This window comes from Eutrigla gurnardus, assembly GCF_963514095.1.
Source record: "Eutrigla gurnardus genome assembly, chromosome: 5".
Lineage (NCBI taxonomy): Eukaryota > Metazoa > Chordata > Actinopteri > Perciformes > Triglidae > Eutrigla > Eutrigla gurnardus.
This window is the reverse complement of record NC_139919.1, coordinates 21,683,754-21,710,655: the sequence shown is the minus strand read 5'-3', so window position 1 is coordinate 21,710,655 and position 26,902 is coordinate 21,683,754. Positions and strand designations below refer to the sequence as shown.

Genomic DNA, 26,902 nt, shown 5'->3' with positions numbered 1-26,902 from the left:
CAGCTGTAATTTAACATTTGCATCAATATGACAGCTTCCTAAAAGCCCACCTGCATGAGCAGAAATACATCTAAACTAAACATCGCTGGGAGCCTAGAAGCTGCAGTGTTACACGGCACCAACGTGTCAAACTTTACAACTGCTAAACTACTTCAGCCGGCTTTACAGCCTGTAAAAGCTGACCCACGGGCTGCTTTCTGTAGATTACAGAGGAAAACGAGTCCAGGGGATGAATAGACACACAACGTGAAACCAGACATGCCAACAATGCCATTTAATAACATAACATATTCTTCTTTCAGTTCAGTTTGACTTTGAATCCTATATTTAAAGTTCATCATCCCCAAGAGTTGCCCACTGGGCTGAACAGCGGAACGTGATTGATGCTAATTAAATATAATTATCACATAATTGATTTGAAATGAATACGGAGCATGAAAGTGATCACTTCCACGAGCCTAAACGGAAATACCAGGGTTTGGTCTGTTAGAGAAACACCAGCAATTGTTTCCGGCATGTTAGTCCCAACCGTCAGTCAATAGTGTGGAACAGCGGAGCGTGTCACCTGCCGGGTACGCACGGACGATTCTGCCACGCGTCACCATCGGAGACATTCTGTTTTGAGGACGTGTAGACGGACAGGAAGTCAATCACGTTGCAAAATAGACTACAAACACAAATTGTTTGTAATTGAACGAGTTTCAAAGGAAAGCTCGGGGGGACGTGATAACAACCGTCCATTCAAATACGTTCAATAAGCTCAATTTAGGTCCGTACCTGACGGTGCTCTCTTCACCGCCCTTTCCTTTTTTTTTTGGTCTCTTTTCCTCTTCCCTCCCCTGTCGGTCGTTCGGCGGTGCCCCCCAGGTGGAAAGTCATTTTGCTGCTCTCAACTGTGATTTTTCATAATTTTTTTAAAAATAGAACATCTGCAAAACACAGTCTCACACGAAGCCTGCAGCATCCCTCACAGCTCTGACCGCCCTGTATCACTCACACACACACGCACACACGCACACACGCACACACACACACACACACACGCACACACACACGCACACACACACGCACACACACACGCACACACTTTGCCAGACACCTGGGGCTGAGGTGGGAACTATGGATGGGTTGAAAGAGAGAAATGGATTGTGCAGAGAGTAATTAGAGTTAATTGTGTGGGTGAGTGTGAGAAAGCGGTGCTATGGGTGTCTTCGTTCGTGCACGGGTGCTTGCATTTCAACATGTATGTCCTTTTCAGAAAAGGGATCAATGTGTCCTCAGACAGGGAGTCTGTTCCCCCAGACACATCCAGGGAGACACTACCAGTTGCAGTTATTTCTATCAGTACCAGGTACAAATAAGGAAGGGACAGCAGAGAGAGAGAGTAGGGGAGAGGTCATGGAATAACGAGAGAAGAGTAGGAGACGAACTCACCAGCTCACACCCTGCACTATTACTCCTCTTCCTCCTCCTCCTTGACAATGAGATTCTCTACTCATCCTCTCCAAAATCAAATTGCGGAGACTTCAGAGCTTCAGACATCTCATCTCTCACCTCGTCAACCTTATGTTTTTTTGTCATCACATCTCAAGGCCCCATGTGTGGCACTGCTTATGTAATGGCAGACACACACCTATACACACACACACACACACACACACCTATATATATATATATACACACACACACACAGACACTTTGCTTGCCTCATCACAGGTCAATTGGAACAGAATGAAGGTGAGTCAACCACTTTGCAGTGCGCATACATTTCCAAAAGGGGGAGGAGTTATATGGATGCTGCACCAAGGGACCACACACACACACACACACACACACACACACACACACACACACACACACACACACACACACAATAAAACACAGAAGTCAAAACACAGTTACATAAGCCCTTGCACACAACAGGAATGCTTTCACTATCTTTTGAGCGTTTCTGCTGCATTCATGTATATCTTTTTCACTCATATGAGCCAACCTTGCCTCATATAAATGACCTCTGAATATGAGCTTGAGACGCCTAAACTTGCCCGTACAAGATGTTAGAAATACTCCCGCTTTTCCCCGATGCATGACGAATGAGGAAATTAATTTGCCAACACACAAGTCCTGCCGTGCACAAAAAAACAAAGCACTCATAATTAAGCGTAATTAGAGCCTGATGTCATACGGTGTTTAATCTCACTTTTCTATTCAATTCATCTGCTCTTTTTTTTGTCTCGTTTGCCTGGAGAAAAGAAAGCAGCAGCACTCTCAGCTGGTGGGAATGAAATAGAAAGGAACGAGAGGGTGGGAACGCCGAGGATAAGGTGAGTGTGAGGGACGGAGATAAAAAGATAAAAGAGGAGGGGAGGACGGAGTGAGGAGGCTAAAGTGGGGCAAAGAAGAGGGAGGACGGCGGCAAAACGGCTCAAGGGAGAGAGCGAGGTGAAGCTGCGAGGGAGAGAAAGTGACCGGGACAGGGAGGGAGGGAGGGAGGGAGAGAGAGAGAGAGAGAGAGAGAGAGAGAGAGAGAGAGAGTAGAATGCTTTCACACAGAAAAGCAAAGATATAAATAAAGTGACTGATAGAAGTCAGTGCGTGTGTGTGTGTGTGTGTGTGTGTGTGTGTGTGTGTGTGCCCTGGCTCGCCTCCCAGCAGCAGACACTTGCCTGCTGCCAATGTTTCACTGGGCCCACCATGCCAGGGTCACTCTCACACACACACACACACACACACACACACACACACACACACACACACACACACACACACACACACACACACACACACACACACACACTCTAACCAGGGCATGGCGTAGGATTCGCCACAGGGTAAAGACAAAAAAAAAACCACACAAAAACAGGAGAACGGACAGTGAAAGAGAGAGGAAGGTGGAGGACTTTATAACAGAGGTGACGCTATTTGAGAAACGGGTGAGAGCTAAAGAGAAATCGGTGAGCGAGAGAATTGCAGTAGATATAAAAAAAAATGAGATAAATCAGAGAGAGGCAGAAAGAGGGGGAGAGGGAGGGAGAGGGAGAGAGAGAGAGAGAGAGAGAGAGAGAGAAGGGAGGGAGGATCACTGGGCTCCGCGAGCATGTGAGGATCAGTGGCAACAGAATGAGACGGGGTGAGAGAGAGACAGAGAGCGGTACAGGGTCGGGGGAGAGCGCTACCGAGGACTAAAGGACTATCAGAGATGAGAGAGAGACGCCGTGAAGAAGCATGCGGACCAAAGGGGAGGACAGGAAAAGGTGAGTGACCGAGAAAGCCACGAAAGACAGTTGTTAGGAAAGAATACAGTGTTTTGAGTAAGTGTGTGTGTGTGTGTGTGTGTGCGTGTGTGTGTGTTTGTGAAAGCCTGTAATGTCTTCTTGTATGTTGACCCTCTGAGGAGACTCTCCTGTCTCGTTGCCCGCAGCTACACTTTATTTTCAAAGCAGCTCATTCAAGATTTAAGACACTGCCTGCGATTTGAATGGACACTGCATGAAAAGTCGGATTTTCGTCCCTGTAAACGCCCGAAAATCTCCCTAATTTTCGGGAGTTAACGACAATTTACAGGCTGCGAACGCCGCGTTCGTCTGTGCCGAAAATTGTCGGAAACGAACCACAGCGAAGGCTCTAATTAGCATATGAATAGCGGCGAAACCCCGCCTGGCCAGAGATGGCTTGAATATCCTCACTCAGGATTGGATGAAACCACTAGTTTTAAACAAGTATAATCGCTCGTGATTGGTTGGCAGATCTGGTCATTATAAATGTAAAGCCAACCCACGTTGGTAGATCTGTCACTATTGGTCAACCTGATGAGTCATTATAAATGTAAACCCCACCCCCGTTGGCAGATGTGTTACTATTGGTCACACTGGGTCTTTTAAACAAGAATAATCACTAGTGATTGGTTAGCAGATCTATCACTATATATATATATACATATATACATACATATATATATATATATACACACATATATATATTTATACATATATATACACATTTATTTTTATTTATTTATATATTTATAAATATAAATATGAATGAATTTATTGAGGAAAGGAAAAATTGCCAGGAGGAAGTATTCAAAGAAAGAGCTTTATTGACAACACAACACACAAATGAACTGGCGACATTCTGTCCGAATTTGGTCAATTTTACAGCCGCCTGCGGTGCGTGGCCCTGTACTTGGGAGTCTTCTCTAATCGCGACTGTAGAGTCGCACAGAGCTCGGTGAGCTCCTGGCTACGAGAGGATGGAGGTCGCACAATCCATCCAGACACCCCGCCAACGACGCCGTCCTCCTCATCAGACATCATGTCTGTGGTGGCGCACTTCCAACGGTCCGCCTCATCGCCAGCAAGCACACTCCGTCTCGCTTCCAGCAGCTGTAAAACAATCAATAAAGACAATCAGTACTGCGCGATGCACTGCGCATGGACACAACACATCTATTAATGCACCTGAAAATAGGTTTAGGTAGGTTTGGTCACATTGACCAAAGACGGATCTAATAAGTCTTACCCTCTTTCTCCTGGAACGACTCCGAGCTGACCTCTTCACAGCTTCCGCCTGCGATGCGAGATCAGGCTGTGTGTCTGAAGCTCCTGCGTACCGTTTCATAGTATGTCTTACAGGCAGCTGGAAAACAATTAAATGAGTGGTATGAATAAGAAAACTTAAGTCACAGTAAAATTAAAACAAGGAAGAAGAAAACAGTAAAAGTTACTTACACACAATGGCGTCACTATCGGCGTCAGAAATCCGGACTTGCGGACAAAGCTCCGAGCAAGTAAGAGGTCACAGCTTCGTTATGAGGCGAGGTTCGTCTGTGAAAACAAAATGAACAGTTAAGATCGGTATCTACTGTTAACGCATCTATTTCCTTATACAGCAGAATGAAAGCATATTCTTTAAATCGTACCCTTGCTCCGGTTCGTAGCGCCTACAATTCGTCTCCGAGTTGTGAAGACGGCGTACTGCTTCCTGTAAAAGACCAACAACGTACACTTAACAAAGCAACTTAACGTTACACTGGTTGCTCTCTCTTGTTCTTTTACAAGGCTACTATGCTACTTTTAGCTTGGACTATTAGCTTTTAAGCTACTTTTAGCTTGGGCTTGCTTTGCTAATTTTAGCTTAGCTAGCAGTCACCGAACATATTCTTACCGCAATCATCCTGAGAGTCTCCAGCAGTCCTGGGACATCCTGAGAGTCTCCAGCAGTCCTGGATATAAGAATTATAACATTTAAACCACATTTTCTTAAGTGAAGCCTCTCAGAGCAGCATTCCTGCTGCCGGTGAACGTGAACGTCTCCGCCTCGTTCCCCCCACTGAATGAGGCGCCCGGTGTCTGCATACGTCCCTTTAACGGACAACGGTGCACGGCGTTATTAATCACCGTTAGTAAATATATAACCACGGTTTAACATAAGCACTATATTATTAGTTAACGTCGGTAAAAACGGCACATTTTCCGCTTCGCTTGCGCTCGCTAACCCTAAATGGTAAATTAGCGTCAGTAGGCTAGCCGGCTGGCAGGACCTTCGATTCGTAGCGTTAACGTACAATGCCAACAACAATAAAGTAACGTTCATTATCAATACGATTTAAAAGTCAGCTGGAAACGTAAAAGTCATGTTACAGTATACTTACATGTGTACGCGGTTTGTGTCGGGCTCCTCGCCAGAATCACCGCAGTCGTCCGCCATTATCCAAAACTTGTGAAGTCAGACGAGTCGCAATGCATTTTGGGAAGTTGAGTAGATTTAGCAAGGTCCGCTGTACTCAGAAATTCTTGCCAATGCAGTATACATCCGGGCATTTCTCGCGTGCACAAATTCACATACTATTGTATGTGAACGCACTACGTACTCAAATTTACGTCACAATTAAGTACGAGTAGGACGTTAGTATGGCATTTCGAACACAGCCGAGATCTATGATCTATGAACCCATCCTTGACCCTCTAGCAGAACTACGACCAGCCATTATAAAGCAGTTTATAGTTGTTAATGTTGTGTCAAAAGGTACTGCATTTAAACATGTTACTGCGCAAGTTTCCTGGCTTCATCCCCATCCGGACAGACATTTTTATGGAGTTTGGAGCTTGCAGGGAACAGACACGTCATACCCAGCATCATTTCTGCCTGTTGAGCGCATTGCTGGGAGATGTGTGGTTAACACATCCACTGTGCATTTAAGCACAGAAAGGGTCACTGTAGTCATGCCACTATGCACAGTGGTTGAGCTCTAGGAGACTGTGATGTTGTTTGCATGAATGTACATTTTACCTTTGTGGCAAAGCCTGATTAAAAGTAATTGTTGAAGCAAATTGTTTTGTGTATCTTTGAATGAAGATGAAATTAAGTTATATCTTTGAATGAAGATGAAATGAAGTTAACACCTTTCAGAAAAATGTCACCTGGGGGAAAACTCCCCCTGCTACCCTGATTTGCATTTGTATAGCTCACAGCATTTTCATTTACATGTTAAAGCCTCCCCTAGGATTACGGGGAGGGGGGTCATGGGGGGACAACTGCCAAGCAAGGCCCACGTCAATTCCCGGCAATTTACGTCAGTTTTCGGTGTTTCCTGCAAATTGCCGTTTGCAGTCGTAAACCTGAACTTCCACGTCAATTTACAGGGCCGCTAACTGACGAAAATCCCACTTTTCATGCAGTGGGAGGTACCGGTGATTGTATGGAAGCGAGCCGCAGTGAGCCAACTGGACTAATGGACTAAATCCGTAACCTCTGGACTGCTAAAACACACACACACACACACACACACACACACACACACACACACACACACACACACACACACACACACACACACACACACACACACACACACACACACACACAGACTATAACTGGCTTTGTCCTGTTTCTTACAAGATTTGGTAGCTTTGACAAAAGTGCGTACGTCACTTCAGGCTGTTTATAGCAACTGTGCATATGTGTGTTTCTGTTTAAATAAGTAGTGTGATCACAGTGAATATGTGAGTGTGTGTGTGTGTGTGTGTGTGTGTGTGTGTGGAAGGTGAGTAATCCTATCCATCTGTCACAGTAGGATTTGCAGCATTTGATAACGTCTGTGTGTGTTTGTGTACAGTGTGTGTGTGTGTGTGTAGTCTTCTTCTGTGTTCCACCATGCAACATTAATTACAACTTTGTGCTTTTAACGAGTGCAAAGGCTTCTGTCAATTTAGGTTTGTGTGTGTGTGTGTGTGTGCGTGTGTGTGTGGATTGTGTCTGTTGGCAGATCGCTATTAAAAGCCTCTGAACCAATCGTCAGCACAGCGAGTGTAGCTTTAATATGGGATTATATTGCAATAACCTTTCTCTTATACACTAATGCTGCCCCTGTGCATCTGTGTGTGTGTGTGTGTGTGTGTGTGTGTGACAGAGAGAGAGAGAGAGAAAGAACAGGCGAATGTGTGCAGGGACCTACAACCGAGACAGTGTGGATAAATGTGACCTGTGCACTTAAATATTACATAACCTCATCAGTGAGTTGAGAACATCATTTGAAATGAAAGTTTGTGCGTGTGTGTGTTTGTGTGTCTGTGTTACACAATCAAACACACCAAGTCAAGTCAAAATAAGTATAATAATAAGTCAAAGAATCACCCTCTTCTGTCTTTTCTGTGTTGTAAATAAAGACTTTGATTTACAGATTGAATGTCGAAGAGGAAGCTCAAAATCCTCTTTGCTTGGAAGATATATAGAATAACAATACTGACAAATATTGGACCTGCAGGGAGGGAAGTACATTTCGTAAAATGCCATAATGCTTGAATATAATTGGAGCTTGTTGTGTTGTGCATGAGGTTATGATCAGAATATTGCTAAGTGCTTCTCTCTGTTTTTCTTGGATGAAAGAATGATGCATAGCCAACATAGGCTGGCAGAAATTAGATTCAGTAATCAAATCGATTTCAACTCTCTGACGAATGTGCTTTATTAATATGGATTTTTGTCACTTTAACATTTTCTTTCTTCAATATTTAGGAATGTTGTTTATTTGTCTTAAGTTGTCTGGCATTCTTTTGGCAACGTTAAGCCTCGTGTAGAATTAAAACATTGTTTACGTGGCTTGTAATAAAATCCTGCAGGCAGAGATAACAAGGAAACCACTGCCGCACAAGACGAGATAATTGGAAGGGGTATAATGCAAATGACAGACTAGGGAACCCCAATCAATAGTTTATGACATTATGGCACTTGGACTATAATAACATCACTATTCTCCCGAGCGTGACGGATGATGAGGGAGAGACAGGGAGAAAGGTTAAAGGATGCCGACATTGAGACGCTCAAAAGAAATGTGGGTACTTTCATATGCGGTGTCACTCTGCTAACCAGACAGACTGAAAAGGTGACGAGATGCGATGAAAGAGAAGAGGACGAGAAAGCCAGAAGGGCAGGGAGATGGATGAGGGGGAGGGAGGGAGGGAGGGGGGGAGGGCATCGGGGGCAACAGGATGGAGAGACGTGATGAGGAGAGAAAGACTGAGGGTTAATGACGGAGAGATTGGATGGGACATGCGGACAGGATGAGTGATATGTGAGAGGGGAGAAAGATGAGATGATAGAGAGAGGGAGAGAGACAGAGAGACAGAGAGAGAGAGAGAGAGAGAGAGAGAGAGAGAGAGAGAGAGAGAATGCAGGGATGAAAAGATGAGGTGACAGGAAGAAAGGTTTGAGCAAAAATTAAATACAGACTGTATCACATTATTAGCCACACACAAACACCCCTTTTCGTGTGTGTGTGTGTGTGTGTGTGTGTGTGTGTTTTCCCCCCGTTGACTTCCAGGATCCAGTTTGCCACCCGATTGTATTTCTCTCCGATCGTCAAATATTTGCTCATAAATATTCATTTGCATGTCGGTTTCTCGGCTCTGCTGCTCAACTAACACACATTCCTCTAGCCGGCAACAAAACAAACGAATGGAGCTGGCAGATGGATTTACGGGTGATATGCTGTTTGTCCCTATCCTTGTTACAGGTGCCTCACCGGTGGTAAATAATCCCCGCGCCATAAAATCAAATAGAATTCATATATTATCTTCCTCGGAGGGCTCTCTGACTGGAGCAGGACTTCACTTTGAATTACGTCCTATTTTCTCCTCATAAACAAGTAAAAGGGGATGAACGTGACTTAAACTTCATTAAAAAAAGAAAAAGTGGAATCTGCAGAAAATGGAGCGTCGGACAAGTTTAAACACGTACTCGATTAGTGATTTCATACGTGTGGAAGTGCAAATGAAGTTTCACCGTCACTGATCACGAGATGGAATCTCTTAAGACTTATGACACGTATGATTATGTATGAGAAGTGCAAATGAAAAGAGACCCTTTCTAAATACTTCAAATGAATATCATTGTTATGGTTATTGGTCAGAGGAAAAGGCTGACATGTCCCGGCTTGTCTGCCTGGCGGTTCTAATGAAGAATGACGACATCTCTGGCTCATTTTCCGTCTAATTGATGCATCGCTGACTTAAACGGGAACACAGACACGGCAAAGTGCATTTACTCCGAGGAGTGTTTTCAGGGGCTTATAGCTTAGAGGGTCTCTGGACACATGGCGGCAACACGCCGCATCCTGATACGCATTCGTGTTCGGAGCAAAGTGACGTTCTCAGAAGCACAACGGAGACGGAGGGCCAGATCGGAACGTGGATTTATCGTGAACACACCGTACACAATGTGGCTCCCAAAGTAGACGCCTTTCGGATGAGCCAAGGATGCTGCATTATTTATCATTTCGTTCATTCATAGTGCGTTTTTAATAACATTAGGAAACTTTCAAAACAGCTAATGACTTAATATCAGAGTCAGACAATCTGCGTTCCAGCTTGGAGTGTTTTCAAGAGCTCAGCTGATCAGAAATATGGTGATTGTTAGAGTATTTATGGGCATATTCAACAACGAAATGATGTTACACCTCAGCCCTTGAATACATTCTCTCAACACGTCAAATACCTACGCTTGGTCAGCAGACCTCCACTCCTCATAGTGTGCTTTCAAAATAAACTTCCATATAAAACTCATATAAAACTATATAAACTTCATAAAAAAACTATATGAAACTGTTAAAACATAGGCATCCTTGTAGGCTTTATGTTATATGGGGGTTGGGTGGACATGAAAAACAACTGCAGCGGTCTAAAAGTTTTCATTTCTTTTATTCATCACAAAATAAATGGTATGCGAGTGTTTGTAGGAAAGCTACATTAAGCTCTAATGCGAGATTCTCAGGCAGAAGCCGTTTCCATTATAGCCACTAATGACCTTGAAGAGACATTTGAGTCCAATGTGAGACGTTTGAATCTGCCCAGCTTCAAAGGGAGCCAAACGTGGACTGTGCAGGGTTGGCTGTGACACGCGGCTTTTGTGAGATAAATACCCAGCCTTTGTGGCTTCTGGCTCTTCAGTTAAAAAGCTGATTAAAGTGCACTGTCCCTGAAAAATAAAGAGTCCAACCCAATTAAAAATGCACAACAAAACAGAGCGCAGAAAGCCGAGCAAGTATCCGGGTGGTTTTGATGATCATTACTGGACCCTTCCTTCTGACGGAGGTGCGGGGATAAATGTTAAACACCACAGCACTTGAGTAAAGGTGAAACCAATTATGGAGACGAAAGAAAAACAGATTAACATGTGCATGCGTATTGGCTGCAATGCAGCATGCAAATATTGGACATCTGCTGACATATAATAATAACCTAAGCAGAAATGGTAATATTTGCCACTGGAGACCGAAAACTGAACACCATGAACACAAGCTGCCTTAAAGAGGAGGATTCTCAGTCATTCTGCTGAGTTTCCTCCTCAGTCTCATGTTCATCCCGGCGAAGCCGAGCAGTCGTACACGTAATGAGCTGCTCAGACCGACCGACCTGTCTGACAGCGTGTCTGCTGATCACACCGCCGCTCCTTCTCAGTCATCAATCACATCGAAACAAGTCAGAGAGAAGCTCTTAATAATTGAACAGCTCACACTCTTATGTAGCAGATCTTTGGGGCTACCTGTGCTGAAATCACTCCAGTTTCTACAATTATTCAATGACAATCACCTCTGCACGTCGCCTTGTAATTATGTGCTATGATTATGGAAATATAAGATATGTTGCATGTTGTTGTGAACTCTCGATTTGGGAAGTGGATTCTTTGAGATTTCTTTGTCCAGTTTCAAACACTTGAATAAGAGAAAGCTTTAGAGGGGGGGAAACGGACTACACTACCCAAAATGCAGTGTGTTCCCCGTCTCTATGGGCCAATAAAGTGCTGTGTTTGTTCTGTTCTGGTGGTGAGTGGGTGAGAGACAGTGAGTGAGAGAAGCAGTGTGATTACAGAGCAGTAAAGCGTACCTCGTTCTCCCTAAGAGACACACACACACATACACACACACACACACACACACACACACACACACACACACACACACACACACACACACACACACGCACACACACACACACACACACACACACACACACCCAGCCCGTCAATTGCTCTTTGAAAAATGGGGCTCACCTTGAAACGACAGGGGACTCGATTCGCTGGAGCATTTGGTTACTGCAAAGGCGTGGGTGCACACTCATTCACACAAACATGTAGGTACACACGCAAGAACGCGGGCAGACACACACACACACACACACACACACACACACACACACACACACACACACCACACACACGCATACACGCTGAGACTGCCAGCATTGTAGACAATTCTTGAATCCACCAACTGGTAAATTAAACTTGTTGCATGTATAAACAGATTTCATAAAAAGCTGCATCCTGTCAAGAAACTGCCTAGTGTGTGTGTGTGTGTGTGTGTGTGTGTGTGTGTGTGTGTGTGTGTGTGTGCGGTGACAGATGCTCCAGCACATTTGCAGTGCGTATTGATTACTGGCAGGAAGTGTGAGCCGCTTCCCAAAACTCCCTCCCTTTTACTGTCTGTCTTCATGCCACGCGTCCCTCTCTGCCATGTTTTCAACACTTTCAACTTTGGAAAATGGGCCTATTCCTCTTGCACATAAACACACATAAACACACATAAACACACATAAACACACGCAACACTTTCATCTTTCCATGATCCTACATCTGTTCTCTCCCCCTAATCCCTCCACCACTTTTCTGCTCCCCCCTTCTGCTGTCTGGGCCCTGTTTCTCCCCCCCTTTGTGTCACCTCCCCTCTAGCCCCCCTGTGCTGCCTCCCCTTCTCCTCACCGCTCGTTTCGTACAGCCAGAGGTGCGATGTGGGCGAGAGACTAAGCTTAAATATAGACAGAGAGAGAGAGAGGGGAGGGAGAAACACGTGGCAAATCAAAGACGGCATGACAGGAAGGGAAAAGGGGGGGCGGCAAGTGCAAAAAAGTGCGACAACAAACGCAGGTAATGATGAAAGACGGGGAGCGGCATCCAATAATATGTAGAGAGAGAGAGCGGTAGAGAGATGAAGAGAGACAGGTGTGTGTGTGTGTGCGTCTGTGAATCACAGAGAAACTAACTTCTGAGGATACGGTGGCACTTTCTGCCTGACAGCCTGCAGGTCAGGGGTGAAGAGTGAGACTCATGCACTCTCACGCACACACAGGGGAGGGAGGGAGGGAGGGAAGAGAGAGAGAGAGAGAGAGAGAGAGAGAGAGAGAGAGAGAGAGAGAGAGAGAGAGAGAGAGAGAGAAAGTTTGGGGCAGCAGATGCTCTGGTATCTGCTATGGCTGCTGGTGGAAAAGACAAGACTGCTTGGAAATGAGCTGCAGTGAAATTACCTTCTGACTCAGTCTGAATCCCAAGGCAAACACGAACACACACTTATACGCACATCTGCAGACACACACACAAACTCTGGCTCGCTCGCTCATTCGGGCTTTCCCTCTCTCTCTCTCTGCGATTTCTTTTTACAAACACCACATCTCAGTCCGTTTGTGGATGTAGTCTGCATCACAAATAGATTTCTAACACACCAAAAAGAAAAGAACACAAACATAAACCTGGAAGCATGAGTGAACTATGGGTCAAGACCTATATGGGTCACTACAGGACTTCCTTTATTGTTTGACCCCAAATACGCCGGCAACCACTCATAAACGGTCTGGAGTGTCAATTATCTGTGACCCCCTGCTGGCTCCCCGGCAATGTAGCAGTCCGTGAGCCAAACACACTGTCAAGATATTCACATGAATAGCAGCAATGTCACTGAAGTACAAATCCTTTGATTTATGGTCCCTTACGTAAAGCGCTTACATTTTTGAAGCTCCACTGGCTGTCAGCGAAGCTCACGAGCACAACTGTGTCCCGGGGACTTTGTCACGAGCACAAACAGCGCGGTACTTTGTGACACCAGCCGTTGTCTCAGCTGGAGTCCAGGAAGTTTCACAAACTGGAGATACCGACTCAAACAGTCTATATTTAAACTGTTCCCATTTCCATACCGCGGCCCCGGGACAGACCCACCAGCATGTTACAATGCGTTCACTCTTTTCACGTTTCATATTTAAAAAAGACCAACAATATTAATTAAACTTGCTGTCAGGAATAAAACAGCATTGGCATCAGGTTTGAAAATGAGTGTATATGGGTCACACAGAGCAGGATGTGTGCATGCCTCTGATAGGGAATACATACTGTATGAACTAATGGGGCAGCGCTCGCCTCGCACCCATTCCACTATCCGAGTCCAACATATTCTTTTACCGCTCCAGGGCCACTACTCAAAGGCAGACTTCTAAAACTTCCGGAAGCCTTGAACATGAATACGACGTTTGCCTTTGGTTTCGAAACAAGACTACTAATGATTTTTTTTTTCAGCAAACTCATGAATTCTAGAACTAATGAAGGAAAATGCAATATATCGTTTATTTTGGAAAAACACCGTAGTGTTGCAGCCTTGACCTGACAGCAGGGATCTGTGCTGTGTGTGTGTGTGTGAGAGAGAGAGAGAGAGAGAGAGAGATAGTTTAATACATAGACCCAGTCCCACTGTCTACACTCAAGGAGTCACAGACTTCGAGGTGTGTTTTCACAAAGTTGTGAGTGTGCGACGGCTCTTTCGCAGACATTTTGAGACCTTTATGCACATTTTCCAGAAGTAACATTTTTTTTTTGCCTCAGGGAATTACCCATGAATCATAGCGTTGTGACCCAGAGATGTAAAAAAGAGGACAAAGAGGACGGCAAATGGGTGTTCGGTCTGGCACATTCCATTTACAGGGAACCCTTAATGTTAATGTTTCCCTGTAAATGGGATATGCCAGACTGTGTGCTGTCTGGCACATTCCATTTACAGGGAAACATCGACATTAAGGATTCAAGATTGTACCCACAAGACATGAAATCAGGGGAATGCAAGCGTAGGCTATTACACACCTGGTTTGTTCACCAACCATTTCTTTTTAATTCTGCTTATTGAGGCTGTTTTCACAGAGACGAGTAAATAGATTCAGCAATTACCTCTCGTCTCGTAAAGGCAAGAGTCTGGAAGATGTTTGAATCGGGCAGTAAAAAAAATGCAAAATAAAAAATTGCACATAAGATGCTTTGGTTTCCATCAAGTTACCGTGATATGTTCGCTGCAAAGGACTGTCCCATTTGTATTTATACTATTTCAAGCCCATGCAGCCTCTCAAACTCAACTGTTTACCAGATGTCGTCAGTTAAATCCCTGAGGGTTCAGGGCTTAAGGCCTTAGGGGGACATTGGGATTGGATTTAACATCCCACACTGGCTGCAATGAAAAGACAACACTGGTGAAGATAGGAGGCCTTGGATGAGCTTGATTCCAAGTAAACATTTATCTTTTGCGACCACTTCCTTATCTGTTGGAAAGCACCAACATTCAGGAATCAACGGCACACCGGCTGCAGAGATATGCAGGGGTCTGATGTAAATGTAGGTGGAGGATGGTTTGTTTGATGCATCATCAGTTTGCGTGCTGCTGTGGGAGGCAAACATAACCTCACTTGAAATCACGTAATAAAAGACAACATCTGTGGTCCTAAATCTAAAGATTTAATGACGAAGCTCCTGGGGGTAAGTGCAACTACAGACATACTAACTATGACCCTTAAGGTATCCTCAGTCGTTTCGGTTCCCTCAAGAGAAACAGCTTGATGAGATTTAGAGTTTTGCCTCTGTAACACCCAACCACCTGCTGGTGTAATAAGGGTCTGATGGAGTCCCATCGATCCGGCCAGTGCGTGCGATCAGTCGAGGTTGAAGCTTTGTATGCGCTGCTTTACGTGCCCTAATGTCTGCGTCTTCTTGCCAATCTGACATTAATTCCCTGTCCTGCTCCTGCCTTCTGTCACTTCTCTCATCCACTGCCTCTCTCCCTTTCTTTGTCTCTCTGCAGAACAAACCCACAATGCCCAGAGAATCCAGCCGGCTCATCTGCAGGCCATTGGTTAGAGACCGAGAAAAGCCTCGACAGTGATGTCCAATCAGAAGTAGCTAATCTCGTAAGGAGGTCATTAATGGAAGGACATTGAGGGTTTAAAGCCTTATTGGATATTGAATTCCTGTCGGCCGCTCTCACATACAAACTCTCTCACACTGCCCCACAACCCCGCTAATTCATTTGGGTAAACAATAGCTGGAAACATTCCCGCTTTTTTTATTGGATGTGATCCTGCTGACGTTGGCTGATGTCAGTGCTTGCCTCCATCCTGTTCAGCTCCTCGGGGGGCTGAGCCAAACCTGCAGAGGAGCATGGGCAGGAGGGTGGCCGACCCTACCAATCCAGTGCCTGCGTTGGGGGTTCCCCTGGCGGGGGGGCGATGGGGGCCGCTATGCAGCGTCGGGGTGCAAACATCTCCCGGACTGCGGACTCTCCCCTCCATCAAGCGACACGGCAGCCAACCAACCAACGCGCATCGGCCAATCGCCATGGCAACAGACAAAACGACGACAGTGGAGGCAGGGGCGGTTATCAGAAGTGACAGCAACAGTCTACCGGTGTCAAAGGAGACATCTCAGAACGAGATCAACAGCCTGACACAGGACGACATGGGGTCACAGGGGTCGGGCAGCGGGGTTTACTGCCAGATCAAGACTACAAGGGCAAACCCCAAGGACACGAGAGATAAAAGGACAGCTCGGTATACCAACGGCAGCGTGGTGGCCTCTGACGCGGTGGGAGGGGTTTGCACCGAGGCCACGGAATATAATGTGACAACCCGAGAGAGGAGGAGGGTGCAGTCTCTGCGAGGGGAGGGCCACCGCTCGGTGTTAAAGACGGGGAGCGTTTGCACAACCGTGCACGCCACCCCGCCGCGGCCCTGTCGAGTGATGGCAACTTCCCCCCCCAGCCTCTGTGGGACGTGCGGGAGGAAACGGTCCCAGATTACACCGTGTACAGGCGCGTGTCGCAGGAAGGCCGTCAATCAAATAACAGCCAGTCAGACTTTACCTAATCCGCCACGGAAACCCAATCAGGCAAGAAAAGAATCGGCCCTGGACTCCCAGCATTGCACCAAAAACCCAGACGCGGCAAACGCCTCCACACACACGTTAGCAAAGACTTCTCAATTACCACAGCTGTCGCACACTATACCAAAAACACACAGCTCACATTCCAACCACATATCACACAGCCAGAGCAAAACGAAAGATCCCAAGCAGAAGACGCGGCCACTTTCTGCAGATTTCAGTCATTACAAGGACTCGGCTACACAAACAACAGACGCACACGCGCACAACAAGCCAGACGGGATCGCAGCTGCCACGGCAACACAGCGACCACACACACCATCGGCAGAAGCAATAGAGCCACATTTGACTGACAAACACAAGCATGACTTGGCTAAAATCCAGCACACTGATGAACACACTCAACAACCGGTCCGTATCACTCCTAAACACCCCGCTGCTTCCCTTCACAGTGACTTAAAATCCAGCAACACCCCTCCCCTCCCGGCAAAAAACTCTCCCAAACCCGCTCGTTCCAAACCAGCAACACCCGTAGCAAAAACCAAAAACAGCCAGGAGACCCCAAACACGCCGAAACAGGCGTCGCCGGAACGAGCCAGACTCAAGGACTACGCCAAGCAGGAGAGCAAATCAGTCGACGACCACACTCTGCCTTGCAAGACTCATATGAAAGCACAATGTAATGGGGCTCCGGGGGGGTTGTTGGTGGGACCCGCGGGGGGAGCACCGCCACGCGGGCTGGAGAGGAAGCTGCAGAGTGTGGAGGAGAACCTGCAGTCCAATCAGGAGAAGATCAAGGTTCTCCTCAATGTCATTCAAGACCTGGAAAAGAGCAAGGCCCTCAGCGAAGGGTGAGAGAGGGGGGTTAACGGGCAGGGGGTGAGTGGTGGTGGTGGGGTGCATGTGTGAAAGGAGACAAAAACAAGAGGGTTAGACACCGAGACAGAGGGAAAAGAGAGGGAGGCGTGAAGATAAGGACCAAAACAGATAAGAGATGGAGAAAAAAACATGGCGCAGAGATAAAGATATTCACGGCAATAGCGAGAGCTTCAGTAAGAGAGAGAGTGTAGAAGACAACGGGGTGTCAAGGGAGTGCACTGAGACTGAGCAAAGAGTATATTTGAGTTTTTATAGCAATATATACTGACAGGCTTTCAAGTCCGTGTAATAGATTTTAAATGTCAGGCCAGTGGAGAATCGCTGTAGTGTGTGTGTGTGTGTGTGTGTGTGTGTGTGTGCCAGAGTGCATGTGTCCAATCCCGTAGGGATATACGATACCTGCAAGCCTGTAGTCAATGTTACGAGATCCTTTCTCTTCATCTTAAAGGGTATGTAGTCCCCACGGTAACAGTGTCCCTGAGAGACATCATATCACCCGCTAAAGCAAACTACTCAGTTCAGTTTTTTTTCCACTCCTCTGCTAATTCTTTTATTCGTAAATCCTCCTTCTCCTGCTCCACATCCTTTGTCTCTCTCCTCTTAACAAATCCCTGTTGGCTTTCCGCACTCATTTTCTTTTCAATCAACGGACTCCCCTTTCTCAGAGCCTCTTTAACCCGCTTCAGGCGATCCATCCCTTCCTCCACCTCCACGTTCACATCTCTTTCCTCCTTAATTAATACCCTTTTTTCCCCTCTCTCCTCAGAGACCATTTTTTCTTTCTGCACCTTCACATGAGAATCACACTCTGCAACTAACACCCCCGGCGAATCGCTCCATTGCCCTCTCACCACTTTGGGATCTTCTCCCCTCTCTCCGCCCCGACATCCTGTCCATCACTCTCCCCCTTGCTGTCATGGGCGAGCTGTCACTCTGTTTGTTTGTTTGTTTCTCCATCCCTCCCTCATTCTCCACCTCCTCATCCTCACCATTTCACCTTTCCTGTCAGTCGTCCTTCACCTGTGGTTTCGATTGTACGTCTTTTACTCATCCTAACGTTCACACCGTTCCTTCAAGTTCCTAATCCCTCATCCACATCGATTCCTCTCCTCCCTAAAATTAGAGTTGGTTGTGATACCGACGACAGTATGGTTAATGCCTCTAATACAGACCTAAAGGCTTGATCAGGTAGCGGCGAGTACATACGACCATGCAGCCATCCAAAATCACGTTATCATTTATCCGCTCATTTACGCTACACGAAAACAGCGCCAACACGTGTCACTCACTACCAGAGAGAGATCTGCACATGTGACTTACAAATCGGGTGGGTGCTAGTGGACAGTGTAGCGTTAGCGCAAGTTAGCAAGATGTCAGCAATTTTAACATTTTAACACCGTAAAAATCCCTCCAGTAACACGTCCGATATTGGACGATACGCAAGTTTAGGTATCGGAAAGAAAAAAATGGTATCGGAACATCTCCAACTAAAACAAACTTTAAAAATCTAACTTTCTTTTCACTCCATACTCATGTTTCCCTGCTTTTTTCTATCCGGAGTTAACGGATGTCGCTAGTTCCAGACTAATCCACATCAGATTCATTTTAAGAAATGCAATTAATGTTTAAGCTGCACAAACTCAGTCTAAACACTGTCCTGCCCTGTGTGTGTGTGTGTGTGTGTGTGTGTGTGTGTGTGTGTGTGTGTGTGTGTCCTAATACTCTGTGTGTGATAAACAGGGGGAAAGGCCGAAGACAAAGGGAGAGGCAGAAAGAGGGAGGAATTATAAAGACATAAAAAGGCAGAGAAAGTGAGAGAAGCAGCTAGTGAGAGGGTCTACATGTATCTGATGCTGCGCCAGAAATGAAAGCACTTTAAGTGGGCCGCTGTGATAAAAGTGCCGGCTGAGCTAAGAGGCTGTCGCTGCGCTCGGCTCCTTGTTTTCTTTACTCTCCCGAAGCAAATACATGTCTTCTCTCGCGGTCGTTATCTTTGATAACGATTGGTAGGGGAGAAGAAGAAAAAAAAAAAAATAGATGCCAGTCACACGGTCTCTCACCGTGTAATTAAAATGTCTATTTTATCAACATGAATCAGCGACTCCCTCATTTAAACAGTTCAGTAAAGGGGCAGCCAAAATATCTTGGCAAAATAAAGCGTCCTAATTAAATGGTAGTCAGCGTGAGCTTGTCACATGTTTTAAGTCTTTTGCTCTGAAGTTGTGTTCAACCTCGATAACGAGGTCTGCATGCGTAATATTGTTTTTATGTTGCTGTTGTAATGCACACCAGTTTATATATATATATATATTTTCTTTTAGAATGAAAGACAATAAGATGATTTTAACGGAGCACCCTGTGTATGATATTGGTATAATGGCTCCCAGCTAAATGTATCTACACAGTCAGCGACTGCACATGTTGGCTGGAATACCAAACAGGCAAAACACCAGGACTATTTGGGCGATGTCCTGAATAGTGTGTGGGAACCTCGTCTGCACTACACATCACAAGCTAGTTTGTGCCCTTCGACGACCCCCAGAGAACACACCTGATGTTGCTGCACTCTCAAGTAGAAAAAAAAAAAGGTGTTTGTTCCATCAGATGTGGAAGTGTACACTTATGTTCCATTAAAGTCTGTTACAGTGTGAAACTCATCTGTTGTTTCTGCAGTCGCAGCTCATACAGAACCGGTCAGGACATTAACAACTGCCCCACCTGCCAAAAGACAGCCTGCATCATCTACAGGTAACCTGATCAAGATAATGAGCTTACTGCATTACGTAACCCAAACAGTGACAACTCATTCTTTCCTGCAGCAGAACAAACAGCCCTGAAACTTCTCCCGTACATCTGTGAACCTTTTTGCAGCGTTGAGAACTTCCATCTCCCGTTGTTTTCCTCTCAGCTCTTCCACGTTTTTATCACTTATTCACCACATCTCTCATGTTTCATTCTTCCTTTCTTCCTGGCATTCTACCCCTTTCTCTCGGTCTGATAATTGCACTACAATACACTATATCTCCATTATAGGAAAAGGAGGAGACTTTGGGGGAGATTTACTAAGAGTGGCGCAGTTTGCGCTGCGTTTGTTATTGGGAGTTCGCACACAGCGCACGCTGTGGACCTCATTTTACGTTGTATTTATCAAACCTGACAGCCACCGGAAAAACAACATATACTCTGCCCTCCAGCGTAATTAGCCTGTAAACGAGCAAGGTGGGCCCGCAGGTATGTAACATGGATCATGCAACGACAAAAAGAAAGCGCAAAAAAGCACATAAAGCAGCGCACCAAGGAAAAGGTAGCGTACGACAGGGCACAGGCGAGGATAATCAGCTCCACCAGAAATGAATGTGTCATGTGCAGCAAAACCGACAAAATAATGGGCAGATAAAAGAACTGGTTAGCTCAATTAATAGAATGGCCAGAGTAGAAACAAATGATGTCACCACCAGCAAGTCGAACGCCTGTCTACGGACTATCGCTGCAGCCATGTCGGTATTCTGTGAAAGGATTGCGCCTCAAGTGGCCACAATGTGTTAGTAAATCTAGCCAAATGAGTGATCCGCCTCATCGATATTGAAGGAGACGAGGATACTCTCTCTAGGAAATTTACACATAAAAGAATCTTCGGCACGAACAAGCAAATTAATTCAGCACCTAAATGATACGTCCTTCCTGTTCCACTCGTCCCCGGTGTGTGTGTGTGTGTGACCTAAATAAGTAATTGTGTTCTTGGATCCAGAGCTGCATCCTCGCAATCTGATACCGTATACCTCCCATCCATCTCTTATTCTCATTTTATTGTGTAAGTCATTCCATCTTTTCACCCCATGCCTGCTCCAGCTCTCTCCATCTCTAAGACTGCTTTTCTCTATACATCCATGCCACATTGCATCTCGTCACATGCCAATGCTAACATCACCTGCGCCCCACTCCCACGCCCTCAGAGCACTGTGCACGTTGCCTCACACGCGCTGGAAATGTGATGTTTCACATATATACAGTAGCTTGATGATGAACACAGAAACACACAATAAAAAGGAAACATGTCCTCGCTTAACTGGAATAATCCGGCATCAAAACCTGCTTTCAGTCCACAGCTTTTGTGAGTGCGTGTATCTGACAAAAGCTATGCTTCGAGCTAATCCTGCTTGTTTATAATCATACGTATATAAATTCCCCCTGCAGGCCACAAGGGATGAAAACACGTTTTATACGAGGCCTCTGTCTCTCTTGTTCCCTGTAACTCAAAAAGACATTCGCCTCCCAGCAGGCCCGCATGCATCCCTACTGTATTTTCATTTTCTATAACTTTGTTTAATATCTCTCATCTCTTCCACAACTACAACTCCCTCTGCCCCTCTATTATATGTTCCCCTTGATCTTAATTAACTCAGCAGGATCCTGAGCCAAGTTGTAATGAACTCCAGAGGGAAAGCACTGCCACATGGCAACATACATATCACACACACACACACACACACACACACACACACACACACACACACACACACACGCACGCACGCACACACACACACACACACACACGCACGCACACACACGCACGCACGCACGCACGCACACACACACACACACACACACACACACACACACACACACACACACACACACACACACACACACACACACACACACACACACGCACGCACACACACACACACACACACGCACATGCACGCACGCACGCACGCACGCACACACACACACGCACACACATCTTCCCCCACTGTGCACACACTCACAAAGATGAAAGCCCTACAATTTGCCTTACAACAACAATTGCTCACAAAAATGTTTTTTGTAGTAATTCTTAAATTAGTCCGCTCTTCCAAAAGTATTTCCTCACATAAATATGATGGGAATTAAATCTAAAATAAGCAAACTAAATTGTGGAGGGCAATAACGCTTACAAAAAATCTCTGAATATGTATGTATGTATATGTTATGCAACTATGTTGATGATCAGCCTAAATAATTGCACAAGAGAAATATGTAAATATTGTTATCGGATATAAAGAACATAAAGATTATTTTCTATTTAACACCATTTTTTTCCCACAAATAAACCCGTTTCAAAGAAGGCTGCCATTACAACGTTATACAGAAGCACATTTCATAATGGAAATTAAGATGTTACGATTCGTCCAAAGCCCTGAATTTAAATATCTCCAGACATTTTGGGGGACTTTTAAGAGCCCGGAGCGACTCTCATCTGAAGACTGTGATGCTACTTCTCACATCATTATCATCCATCTCTTGCACACATGCAGCCATTTACATGCTAATTCACGCAACAATAAGGGGAATCAGCTTTTTATTGGACACATCTGTGCTCCTATGCACACACTCATGACAGACAAAGAAATCCATTAAAGACGTGGACGTGCTGAATCTGCTTCACGGTTAATGTTCTTCTCATGTAATGCGTCTCCAAGCAGGAAACAGTTTCAGTGGAGACAAACACACAGAAGTCCAAAGCGCTATCTGTTTGATAAGACGCCCTTATCAAATCCTCAGAGTGGATTCTGGGGCGATGGGAGGGGAGGAGAGACACTGGAGCCGAGGAGGAATCAAGCGTGGGACTGAAACATCCATACTAATGAATTATGGTGAAAAACAGAGGTTTTGACTGTCATCATGTGTTCTTAATTTGAATGGTGAGAGACGAGGTGGGGTCGGAACTTTTCTCCCAAAACTTAAACCACTGAAACACAAAACACACACTAACACCTCAGATGTATTCTTCTATTCATACAGCTAATGAGTTAGTGATGTAACACATTCATACTGCAGCGCTTAAACCCAAAAGTGATGGTTTAAAAAAAATTAAAAAAAATTAAAAATGTATTCTTCTATTCATACAGCTAATGAGTTAGTGATGTAATACATTCATACTGCAGCGCTTTAACCAAAAAGTGATGGTTTAAAAAAAAAAAAAAAAAAACTGGCAGGTTCTCACACCAGGATGGAAGCAACTAGAACACACAGGCGCCAAAGATGACGGCGCACAGACAGAATTAAGAGCAGCAGCTTTTCCTATTGTTCCGTAATCCCACAAACAATGGAGAGAGAGCTAGATGTGGGTAGAGAGAGGTAGCTGAGACTGAAGGGGAGGTGGGAACATAGTGAAGTATACAGGTAAAGACAGACCCAACAAAGAAAAGTCCTCCACTCTAAATATATATATATATATGTGTGTGTGTGTGTGTGTGTAATACAGTAGCACATCTCCTTTATCATTTATTCATACTGGCCATCTCCCTTCCTCTCTGCCCGCCGGAGCTTTTACTTCCTCTTCTATTCACTTGCTCCTCCACTCTCTTTGTCTCTCCATTCACTTTGCTCCATTAGTCTCATCTATCCCTCTTTTCTTCCAGCGTTTCATCCACAACCTCCCAAACTGCCACTGCCTGCCTCTCTCTCTCTCTCTCTCCTTTATGACCTCCCTGCCCAGCTCTATTACGTTGCTTTTCACTTATCCGTCCCTCTACCACTCAGAGGACACAGTCAGCTTCTTTACAGAAGTCCCTGCATGATTCCCTTTTCCTCCTCACTCAGCCGTGGGCTTGTTGTGGAAGATGCACACGTCGGGCGTCAGGGGAGACATATGTGTTTGTACAGCATGTGTGTGTGTGTGTATGTGTGTGTGTGACTAGAGGAGGGGAGGTAGGTTGGGTTGTTGTCTCTGCTCTCCTTGCCTCATCATGTGGCTCATTACCTCCAGATGCCAGGCCTCCCCTATAATCCAACCCAACACACATCCTTTCACACACACGCGCAAAAAGAAAACGTATTTATCAAGAGGGGAGAGAGAAAGTCAAAAGTCTACCACACCATGACCTGCAGCGCTGGACACTTCAGAGGGATGGTGAGAAAGAGGGAGCAGAGGGGGGGGAAAGACAGAAGTGTAGAAAAGGAAAGCCGAGAGGGTCTGCCTTTGAACATATCAGAAGAGGCTCCTTCCTTCAGCTCCTCGCTTTTTACAAATCCCCCTCTCCTTTCTCTCGCCTCTCCTCCCTTTCCTGCTCTCTTCCCCATTCTCCTCCCACTCCCCTCGTCTCACCGGCCTGTGATCTATCGATGTGAAGTCAGTGGAACTATGTGTGTGTAACGCTGAAGGTGCATAAATCGGAGTAAAGAACTCAACATGAATTCACACCTTCATATAAAATGGCATTATGCATAAATGCAATCCCTCTTTAAGGTTTTGTCAGCGTTTTTTTAATATTTTAGTGTCACTAAAACACCTTTGCTCACCTTCCTCTCAATCCCTCTTTCTAATCTCTCTTTCTCTCCCAGTCATCACATCTCTCTCTCTGAAAATGAGCTAAATAGACAAATCTTGACTTGATTTGACACTATCCCATGCTTCAATACAACGTCTCTCACTTTCTCTCCTTTCCAGCGTGGAGCATGATTTCCGCCAGCAGGAGGGGCGTTTCCAGGGGGTTATGGACTCCTTGGAGGGGGAGTACGACGTGCCTGCAGCCACTCTGACCAAGCCCACGCTAGCCCCTTCCTCCTCCAGCCGGCCCAGCACCAAGGCCCGCGTCAAGAAACTCCGCAAGAAGTGTTTCTGGTGGCTTTAGGATTCAGGGGGGAAAACAGAACCTCTTGATCACATGGTCTCATGGGTGGCCATCGTGTTTTAGGACTCCACAGGCCTGCAACGTTTTGATAAAAAGCATCTCTCTAACGCTCCCGTTGTGTGTTTAAGTGTCATTACAATCAGCGGTGGCATCATGTGAATCCCTGTAAATGGCACTTTCTCCACGGCGATCCATCCTCAGCTTTGAAAATATCCACCAGCTGAGCGAGTAGAGAAAGAGGAAATGCACTAAAGACGGGACCAAAGGAGCTGCTGGACTCTCCTACCCGATACATCCGAGAGGATTATCGAGAACGAGATCACCGTGAACCTTCTCTCGGCTAATTTGAGGTTCTGCGTTGCGCGGATCCCATTTTTCCAATGATAATTCTGTAACAGAAAAATGAGGCACTGACACTGTGGATGACGGACAGACAGTATTGTTTGTCACTTGGCTGAGTGGCTGTCTAGACAGGCGGACAGATGTACGAATGGTTTTCATGCCAGGATGGATTCACGCTACAGCTGGGAATGAATCCTCACAACAATTTTTTTTTTGGCAAAAATCGCAGCCATTAAAAAAAGAGAAATCAGAACGCTTCTGGAAACCCAAGCAATTTAACAGCTAATCGGAATACTGTGACAGCTTGACAGCCAAAATTTGAATGTAGCAACAACTGAAGAGCTAAAGAGGATACGAAGCTGATGAGCTCGCTGGATGGGCATCAGGGTTTCGGAGAGCGCGGCGAGAGATGGTGAAGACTGTGTGACGAATACATGAAGAGACAATGTGATAGGCAGCTGATCGCAGACTGACGGGCGATTAAAAATTCTGTCAACGTTGTCTGACAGAGTGATTGATTCTCTCCTTTATTACCATCCAAAATGGAAGTGTTTTGATGTAAGCTCAATCTTGTTTCAAGGACCTTTACACACATACAATCACATCCGCTTACACGAGCACTGAAGTACGCCGCACACTCAGACATCGTGCACACTTGTGAACCAATGCAAAATAGGGGTAGACCAGTTATCACTCCAGTTAGTTATTGGCCTGTATTCATGTGTCAAAGTTGTATCAACATTTGCAACGCCTGAGCTAAAAAGCCACATATACACGCTGTATGGATTTCTGTGAAACTAGCTGTGAACGTTTTTTCTTGAGTTCACGTTGCACAAGTGGTGCAGGGGAACGTTCTGTAGTCGTGCAACATGTGGAACACCATCAGTTCCATGTGACGGAGCACCCACTCACATACAGTAAGGAACCCAGTATGTGGAACAAATAACAAACACCACAGAGGCCACATTTAATAACCCATGGACAATCCTTCTCCATGTCTATAAACATGTTCAGTTTAATTCACACTGCCGCTGCTATCTGGTTCATTCAGCTACAACAGAGATGTTCAAAACATACGCAATGCACAGAAGAATCTGTATATTTTATCACGTCAAGTTACGTTACCAGTAGACAATGTTTTAAAAGCATATCCCAATACATATAGGAATATGGTGTTTGCTATCGGCACATATTTTATCAGAAAAATTTCATACGAGTCCATTCCTGTCGCAAACACACACCCACATTATTAATTTGCACACCATTTTGCACACTGCTTAGTTCACAGCAGCTCAGAGGCTAACCACTAATCTCACAAGGCCCCCACTTCAGCTGCTTCTGGCTGACAAACTGCCACCAATTAGAATCCGGGATGACACCACACTTACTAATTAACCAGAGCAGTGTGTGAGCTTCCACGACGGCCCTATCTTTTCTGATCTTCCTTGTATGTACAATAAAAGTGTGTATTTTAAACAAGAAATGCGCTGGTGCTGATATCCTTTGAGTTTCATGAAAAGAAGAGTGGATGGGCTTAAAAAAAAAACAAATACATAAATACAAATCCACTTTAATAAGCAGAGAACGTGAGAGAAAAGACACAGGAGAGAAGG

At 45.4% G+C, this 26,902-nt stretch overlaps 2 protein-coding genes and 1 long non-coding RNA gene across 4 annotated transcripts in view; 1 reads left to right on the top strand and 2 right to left on the bottom strand.

The window, feature by feature from the left end:
- dock2 (dedicator of cytokinesis 2) overlaps positions 1-26,902 on the bottom strand; it is an 85,058-nt gene that overhangs the window by 17,865 nt on the left and 40,291 nt on the right. The window lies entirely within an intron of this gene.
- insyn2b (inhibitory synaptic factor family member 2B) lies at positions 3,076-26,884 on the top strand. Of its 2 annotated transcripts, XM_084009292.1 has the most exons (4): positions 3,079-3,254; positions 15,377-17,303; positions 20,005-20,079; positions 24,764-26,881. In XM_084009292.1, exons 2-4 carry the CDS (start codon positions 15,733-15,735, stop codon positions 24,945-24,947), a joined length of 1,830 nt encoding a protein of 609 aa, XP_083865418.1. In that variant the 5' UTR covers positions 3,079-3,254; positions 15,377-15,732; the 3' UTR covers positions 24,948-26,881. The 2 variants fall into 2 exon arrangements, with proteins under 2 accessions (XP_083865419.1, XP_083865418.1); XM_084009293.1 differs by lacking the exon at positions 20,005-20,079 and having other exon boundaries at positions 3,076-3,254; positions 24,764-26,884.
- LOC311013270 lies at positions 4,100-5,713 on the bottom strand. Its single transcript, XR_014597118.1, has 6 exons — positions 5,654-5,713; positions 5,167-5,224; positions 4,922-4,983; positions 4,731-4,826; positions 4,522-4,638; positions 4,100-4,385 (listed from the first exon to the last, which is right to left on the bottom strand). It is a non-coding gene; the product is annotated as an uncharacterized lncRNA (long non-coding RNA).

What these genes read in the sequence shown, in the direction of transcription:
- insyn2b (XM_084009292.1), top strand. Translation starts at nt 15,733, where the DNA reads ATGGGCAGGAGGGTGGCCGACCCTACCAATCCAGTGCCTGCGTTGGGG. An exon ending in AGCAAGGCCCTCAGCGAAGG is followed by an intron (nt 17,304 to 20,004) that starts GTGAGAGAGGGG and finishes TTGTTTCTGCAG; the next exon opens with TCGCAGCTCATACAGAACCG. An exon ending in ACAGCCTGCATCATCTACAG is followed by an intron (nt 20,080 to 24,763) that starts GTAACCTGATCA and finishes TCTCCTTTCCAG; the next exon opens with CGTGGAGCATGATTTCCGCC.